Genomic DNA, 8,454 nt, shown 5'->3' with positions numbered 1-8,454 from the left:
GTGATTTGGTTATGATTAGAATATTCAAAATTGTTGCTAAACAATGATCTTTAGTTTGAATGGAACTCATCTGTGCTTCTTCCCACATATTTGAAGAAATACACCCAGTGGATAGAGGTTACTGAAGAACAGAACGCATCTTAAGGAATCTCAAGGAAAAACAAATAAATGGTTACTGAAGGCCTCCTGCCAATATATAAACTCAATGAAAAGACTCTGAAACTCATTTTTCTGTCTTGCTTTAATGACTTCTTTTATGACTTTTATCAAGAAAGTGAACACAGTAGAAATAGCAGCCATTTATTTTAAGTATCAGTTTTTATTAAAAAGTGCATTTTGATTAATTTATGATCTAGATAAGCTGTAAGATATCAGTATACTCTCTGGAATAATAACTTTACAAAGATTTAAAACAAACAAAATTTTAAAAGCCTTTTTATTTCCTTCACCATTATTGTTTTACAATACAAATATCACCTTGTGAATACACAAAAAAAATCCCTACAGAAGATAATTCTGCTGCACATAAAATACAGAATGGATATAGATACTTCTTCATTCTTAAAAAACTATTTTGTTCTCCACATTGGCAAGTATAGAATAGAATACTTCCCCAAACATACGTTATGTTAGGAGTAAAACTTAGAATAACATGCAGTTTCTGCACAAATATATTTTAAAGAAATAGATCTCTTTTTTGTTGTTCACCAACAAAATTATCATGAGAGTAAGGGTAACTAATTCATAGCTTTCAAGTTTTAGGTAAGTGATCATTTTCAAAACTCTCTTTAGAAAAAGATATTCATGGCTGTTTTCATTGAGAAGTTAAAACTGAACTACCAAGTAGACAATAAAATAATTGAAGTGGGTCACGTCACGGCCACCTGCTCACAATATGTGGACAGGCTCTGACTCTCGAACAAACATCCCATTCTTTAATTAATAGCAATTTTAAAACCATAAGCAGTCTTCTGATTTAATTTAGCTATAAAAGCGAAATTTAGTAGTGTATACATACATTTATATTTTCATGGAATACTTTATTTTAAATAAAAACATTTAAGATTGCCTACTGACCATACAATCAAGACAAGAAAGGCACTAGAACATAGACAAATTTCTCTCCCTAGAAGCATTTTAAAATTTTTAACTCTCTTCTCTCTGACATGTAAAAATCTTTAAATTTGGTTTTCATAACATCATTTTGAAAAATAAAGTTAGGAAATACTTAGAAACTCACTTTGTAACAGAATCTTTTTTTTTTTTTTGCACTTTTTGACACACTGTCTCTGCTGATTTTACAAAACCCGAAGTTACTAAACCTTTCTGTGTCTGTCATTTTTATTTGAATATCGGTGTAACAGCTAGAAAGATTTCAGAATCAAACCTCGTTCAGTTACTTAGAAACCTTCATAGAGACATTAGCTAGAAAATGGCTTACAGCCCAATCTTTGGGGCAAGAGATATGAAAAGTATGTTTTCCCAAGAAAATAATACGCTTTATTTCCAGATGTGACTGGAAAGACCAGAACTTATGATATAAAAGCTTACATTTATGCTGTTGCATCATATACAAAGGAACATGGTGGTCGCGGGTTATGTAAATCCCAAACTCATGAACAGGAAATGTGTACAGTGCATGGTAGGTTAAATTTTCTTTATTGTTGTCCAACGCAGGTCCTTTGGAGAGAAAAAAAGATCACAGTGCTGACCAGGTAACTCAATAGGTTAAGTCCAGGTAACTGTTGAAAGATAATTGGATTAGGGAGGTGTTTATTTTATGGCATCTTCTCACATGGAGTTCTTAGCACTTCGGACAGTTCCTCTTCCCCTGCTGCTCTGTACAGCTGTTATGTGTCGTTCACCAACCGGCTGTATTTCACTTGCCTACCAAGGTGGACTACTGGCCAGGGGAAAGGCCAGTGGTAAGATCGAGGTACAATTCCTTGAACATTCTTTTCAAAGTACTGAAATGGCCTGTACCACCACACCCTGGCCAGGAGGTTCATTTGGGAAGCTTCCTTTAGCACCTGTGATAACAAAGAAACACACACACCTTTCTCATAATCTTTTACTTTAAGTTCAATATTTCCCACGTTAAAATTCACTGAGGAGCCCAGACCTGCCCTGCATCTACCAACATATCCCAGGTTCACTTTTGTACTGTCATTCTGCAAACTGGGCCACACCTCAGTAGAACTACAACCCCAACTCTGGGAGAACTGTAGCTCACTTTTCTCTTGCCTATAAATAAACAACTCAGCTAACTTTTCATTATTCACTCTTCTATGCTAAAAATGGAAAGGCTTAGGGGACCAGCAGTTAGCATAATGGCTATGTCGCTGGACTCCCATGTAGTTGACTGCGGTTCGCGTCCTGGACCTGGTGGCTTAAAACTCATGCCGGGCGCGTGTGCGTGCGTGCCCAAGATCCTAAGAGGAGAATGGAGAAAAAGGGATTGCGGCGTGGCCATTCGCCCGGGGGGTGATTTCTCGCTTTCTATCTCTCTGTCTTTCTCTGTCTGGCAAGCGCATGCGCCCTATAACAAAAAACCTCTCCAAAAAAAAAAGGAAAGATTTAGTTAAATATATTAAGCTGCCACTGGACTGGGCTAGGGAGAAGAGGGTGGGAACACAATCAATTGACAGGTGGACACAGACTCAGAAAATTTTTATGGACAATGAAAGTGTGATACTAGTTGACTGCGGTTCGTGTCCTGGACCCGGTGGCTTAAAACTCATGCCGGGTGCGTGTGCGTGCGTGCCCAAGATCCTAAGAGGAGAATGGAGAAAAAGGGATTGCGGCGTGGCCATTCGCCCGGGGGGTGATTTCTCGCTTTCTATCTCTCTGTCTTTCTCTGTCTGGCAAGCGCATGCGCCCTATAACAAAAAACCTCTCCAAAAAAAAAAGGAAAGATTTAGTTAAATATATTAAGCTGCCACTGGACTGGGCTAGGGAGAAGAGGGTGGGAACACAATCAATTGACAGGTGGACACAGACTCAGAAAATTTTTATGGACAATGAAAGTGTGATACTTGTCCTAGAAAAAAAGCAGTCTCTGTATGCTGTTATTACTAACTACTTTTCATCTTGATTCTAAAGAGAATATGTCACAAAAGACAAAATGAGTTTATTTATTTATTTAACGTGTTTTGCCATAGGATATATGCACTTGCCAGAAAGAGAAAAGGAAAGCGAGAAATCACTCCCCAGGGGGAATGCCCACATTGCAGTCCCTTCTCCTCCATTCTTTTCTTGGGATTCTGGGCATGCATGCATATGCCCGGCATAATTTTTAAGCCATTGGGTTTGGGACTCGAACAGCAGTAGGCCATGTGGGAAGTCTAGCACCTTATCCACCATGGCACCAGCTGGCCCCAAGATAACACATCTTAGCTGACAATCACTTAAGAAAGAATGTAAAACGCCTGTGGTTTCTCTCCATACTCTCCTCTTTCACCCAAGTTAGCAATGCTAGGCGAGGAACAACTCACTTGCTGATTGGCCATAGTGTGATACCACCAGAAGAGTCTCGTGGTGATGTAATATGCCACCACCACATCCACAGTGTAGTGGTCATGCGCTAAGAGAATGCAGAAGATTCCAACTACGCTGAGAAGCCAGCAAATCCAGTGGTACCACCAGAGCCGTCGAGGGGAATCTGAGAAGAGGAAAAACGTGTGATAGTCTTGTTATATGAATAATGTTAAAGGCACCCACTATGTCTCTACCACTACTTTGGAATCCAATGACTTTGGCTGCTGCCTCTGCATACAAATCTCTTGGGCTACCAAATCTAAAGGCCTTTGCTTATTTACAACCGAGGTTAGAATGAAAACAGCTTCTTGTAAAGTGATTTTACTAGCCATCGAAATTCCCATTTGGATATTATTAGATTCAAATGAGCATAGATACAGTTTAGAAGATGACTCAGTGGCCACTTATGGTGGTGAAGCAATAACACAGTGTCCTGAGATGCTGAGGCCATATGAGACGGTCTTGGGGGAACATCTGTCCCAAGGTCTCCCTGTGCATACCAGCTGTTCATGTGCCCAAGACTTGGACCTTTTATTGAATCTTACGAGGTCCAAGAACATCATTCAACCAATATTCATCAAACATCTATTATATGCCACAGACAGGCACTGCTCTAAGTACCCGAGTCAATCAACAAAACAGGTAAAGAGCCTGCCTTTGGGGTGAGCTCCCTTCCTAGTAGAGAAAAGAGATAAGAGACAATAATTATTCAAGATCCAAAATGGGCTTGCATCTAGTCCACTACTGCTCTCCTCCACTCCCACATCCATTTCTGACGACCCAATACATGTCTTAAAAGAAATTGTCCATGTGGTGTCTACCTTACCCTGGAGCCCATGACCTTTTTGAGGGCAGATCTGCCCCATCACTATAAGCTCAGCATGTGACACAGGCCAAGTGCTTGAAAAAAATGGCTGCTTGGGCAACACATGACCTACCATCATCCAATCAAGCTTGATCCTGGATTTCTGCAGCTTTATGAGGTTTCCATCAGACTTGTAACACTCTGCACAATACCCTCGAAACTGCTTCCATCCCAATACTACAACTGCCACTCTCAGAAGAAGGCCCCAGCCCCCCACCTCAAAGAGCAGTTTCGTGCTTCCATGTATCTCCCTGGGTGCCAGATGCACTTCAGGATCGTGATGAGGCAAGGCTGCTATCCTCCTGAAGATCTACTCCTACTTTAGTACTTTCCAGAAAATGTGATTTTCCACAAGACCAGGCACCATGGGAAATGGATGAAGAAACTATGACAGAAAGCTGTTTTAGACTTACACTCTTTGATAAATAAGTAGGTGAGCGTTAGCATGACCGTGTGGCCACTGTACAGATAGTCCCCACACATGTTGTGAGACCCAGTGATGGACAAGCCACCTCCAGCAATGAGCTTCATTATCCTCCGCAGTTGGGCTTCCCAGTCTCCAAACAGCTGGCGGAAAAGGAGAAGACAAGATTCATTATTAGCCCACATGCAAGTGGGCCATGATTACTACTGATATCTGTAATTACATTTATATGATGACATATAAACCCTCTCGGATACACTCCTGGTTCCAGCCAGGCCCAATCACAAGCACATCTGAGGCTGGCATATTCAGGGAGCTCTCTGGATGCAAACTTGGAACTTCCCCAGGTGAGTCAGCCCCTGCATATCATCACATTTTACTGGTGCACCACCATCTGGCCCCTGGGATTGTTTTTTATTATACTGATAGAAATGGACTGAATACATGATTTACCATAACTGCCATCTCATGGGAAAAGAAAATCGCAATCTTTAGGACATACTTGGAGATATATTTTTGCTGTGTGTGGACTAGAGAACAAATTAGCTAAAGCGGCTGGAAGTTGGAGCAGTCAAATGCATGAATCATTGCTTTATGATTTTCAGGGACCAAATTCAAACACGAGAATGAATGGGGTGTGCCTTCAGTCTTCTGAAATTATGTAGGTAGCATTCAATGAAAAAAGTGAAGAAGTTTATAAATTAATCTACTTGTCTAGAATTCAAGTCTGGCTGGATAGCAAAATAATCATTGGAATTTTAGAAAACGAGAGACCAACAAGAGACCCTAAAGATTCCAGAGATGAAAAAAACAAAACAAAACAACCTTTATATGATGGATCGTTTGAATCAGACTTTTCAAAAGCAACACTGGAAAACATAAGGCTTTAGAAAAATACCTCCAAATTCTGAGAAAATGATTTCCAACTTAGACTTCTGAATCCAACCATATGATTAATATGTAAAACATACAACTAAGCAGAAACTAAAGGATAAACTAAAGTCTGTCTGTCTGTCTGTATTTATTTATTTATTTATTTATTTATTTATAAGGTTTTTGCTTTAGGGCGTGTGCACTCACTGGAGAGAGAAAGAGATAGACAGTAAGAGGGAAAGTGCAAAGTCATCCCCCAGGTAGATGGTCATGTCACAATCCCTCCCAGGTTCTCAGGCCCACACAGACATGCACCCAGTGTGATTTTTAAGTCACCAGGTCCGAGACAAGAACGGCAGAGGGCCATGTGGGAATCCAGTACTATAACTACTATGCCATCTGTTGGCCCCAAGCTTTTCATACATACAAGATTTTAAAATATTTCCCACCTCTATGCTTTTTTTCCGAGGAACTACAGAGGACATGCTTACAAAGCGAAGGAGTTAAACAGACAAAAACAAAGGACTCATTAGAATGCCAAAGATGGGAGAGCTATGCAACATCTCATAATCTGGGCTAGACGTGGCCAGCCCAATGCTCAGGAGAGAGGCCTTGGAGATGAGACCAAAAGCAAGGCAATTACTCTACAGAAAACAAATTATTCTGAAGGAACAAAAAGAGTAATTATAGATACTACATGGCTTGGCTGTGAATGGCACTTTTAGAACTGCAGTCATGTAAGCCCTGAACACTGACCCAAAAAAGGATAGAGAACTTCAGGAAAGATAAGAAGCCTGATGGCATGCAGTGGGGATGGTCTGGAGAGCAGGGGTGGGAAGGAAAGGCACAGAAGGATACTCAATCCTCACCTTCCACAGCAGGAAGTCAGTAATAGAGAATGTACATTTTTAAATGAAAAGTTAAGAATATTTCCATGTCACGTAGAGATGTAAAGGTAAACATACAAAATAAAATATGTAAAAGAGTTAAAGATGTCTGGGCTGGCTCCTTGGCTTGGTGGTTAAGGGAGCTGAATCCCATATGGCCCACTGTGTGGTTGAAGTTTCAGCCATCACAGCATGAAAAGCACACCAGCCACGCATATGTACACGTTCCAATCGCAACAGCACGGAGAAATGGAGAAGGAATTATTGAGTATTCACATGCCATAATGGAGGATGCTTCTTCCTTCTCCCACTGTCTCTATCTCAGTGTGGGAATTGCATGTGTCCTTCAGCCAAAAACAAAAACAAAAACAAAAAAGGGTGTGTGTGTGTTAAAATATGGTGGTAAATACCACAAGATTCAACTAAAAGACTTGAAGAAAACTGAAAAAAAAATGATGCTGCATTTCTTACAGGTATCCTTAAAATCCCTAAGTTTTATTTGTAAAATATCTATACATGTTTGTCAATCTTTTACAAAAGGAAAGCTTTTTAAGCTTAGTGGGAAAGAAGAAAACAGGATGGGGACCAGCAGTTAGCATAATGGCTATGTCGCTGAACTTCCATGTAGTCGACAGCAGTTCGAGTCCTAGATCCGGTGGCTTAAACTCACGCTGGGCACGTGTGCATGTGTGCCCAAGATCCCAAGAGGAGAATGGAGGAAAAGTAATTGTGGTGTGGCCATCCCCCTGGGGGGTGGTTTCTCGCTTTCTGTCTGTCTCTGTCTTTCTGGTGAGTGCACGCGCCCTATAGCAAAAATCTCTCCAAAAGGAAAAAAAAAAAGAAAACAGGATGGATCGCTACAGCTACATAAATATTTTAATTATGTTTAAAATTCTAAATAAAATACATGATAAAGTACAAGTCGACTGCAGCAGAAACAAGTTAAAACTTTCTCATTTACATGGTTTGTAATCATCAAGTAAAGTTAAGGCCCAGATGGTACAAGCAGAAGAGTACCTGTGAGGGGCTTGGGCTGCATGGGAAACCTGTACTTAGTTGTGGCCCATCCTAACCAGGCCAGGCATGGTGGGTGGTGGACACCTGTAGTCCTAGCTAACTGGGTAGCTGGGGCAGGAGGACTGCGATGAGGTGAGACCCTGTAAAAACATATCTCTCTCTCTCCTTGCTCTCTCATTAAAAAAAAAAAAAAAAAAAGACAGAAAAGAGGAAGAGAAATCAAGTAAAATAAGAGCAACTTAGTAAACAAAATTTATCAAGGGACAAAGGATATAACCAGATAGAGGTATAAACTCTGTCAAACAAATAGAAATAAAAATAGAACAGGAACCCTTTTTTCCTATGTCAAATTAAAAAAACTTCAAAAGAAGAGCCAGCAATGAAGCAGGTACAATGAGAAGAATCGTCTCACACAGGCATATTTAAAAAGAGAAGACAACGTGAAAACAGTGGCTGTCTATAAAGCAGAACAGGAGAAAAAAAGTAAGCCCTGGATCAGATTCTATAGGCTAAAATAATGGCTCTTCAAGTGACTTGCTGTGATTCCAGGCAGCTGAGCCATTCTAGGCCTGGATTTCCTCATGGACAATTTAGGAAGGATAAAGTCATTGACAGTTACTTCCCAGCAATTTAAACAGCTATCACCTCTGACCCAGTCACACACTGCTTCTAGAAGTCTCTCAAATATGAAGAAATACTCTATGTACAAATATCCCACAGTGACATTATTTATGAAAGCAACAAACTGAGAACAACCTCAATGGAACTGTTAATTAACTACTCCTTTTTTTTTTTTTTTTTTTTGGGGGGTTTTTGCTTAAGGGCACATGCGCCCCCCCACAGAGAAGGGA

At 40.3% G+C, this 8,454-nt stretch overlaps 1 protein-coding gene across 10 annotated transcripts in view; it reads right to left on the bottom strand.

The window, feature by feature from the left end:
* Positions 1-299: 299 nt before the first annotated feature.
* The window catches only part of SGMS1 (sphingomyelin synthase 1), a 350,554-nt gene continuing 342,399 nt past the window's right edge, over positions 300-8,454 (bottom strand). For all 10 annotated transcript variants that reach the window (XM_006169737.2, XM_006169735.3, XM_027768777.1 and 7 more), the window contains 3 exons: positions 4,816-4,969; positions 3,495-3,661; positions 300-2,030 (listed from right to left, as the gene is read on the bottom strand). In XM_006169737.2, the coding sequence (XP_006169799.1) occupies positions 1,851-2,030; positions 3,495-3,661; positions 4,816-4,969 (501 nt within the window). In that variant the 3' untranslated portion in view covers positions 300-1,850. The remainder of the gene's footprint in view (positions 2,031-3,494; positions 3,662-4,815; positions 4,970-8,454) is intronic.

Source organism: Tupaia chinensis, unplaced genomic scaffold, assembly GCF_000334495.1.
Source record: "Tupaia chinensis unplaced genomic scaffold, TupChi_1.0 Scaffold147458_1, whole genome shotgun sequence".
Classification (NCBI taxonomy): domain Eukaryota; kingdom Metazoa; phylum Chordata; class Mammalia; order Scandentia; family Tupaiidae; genus Tupaia; species Tupaia belangeri.
Note: the sequence above shows the minus strand (reverse complement) of the source record. Positions and strands in the feature narration are given on the sequence as shown.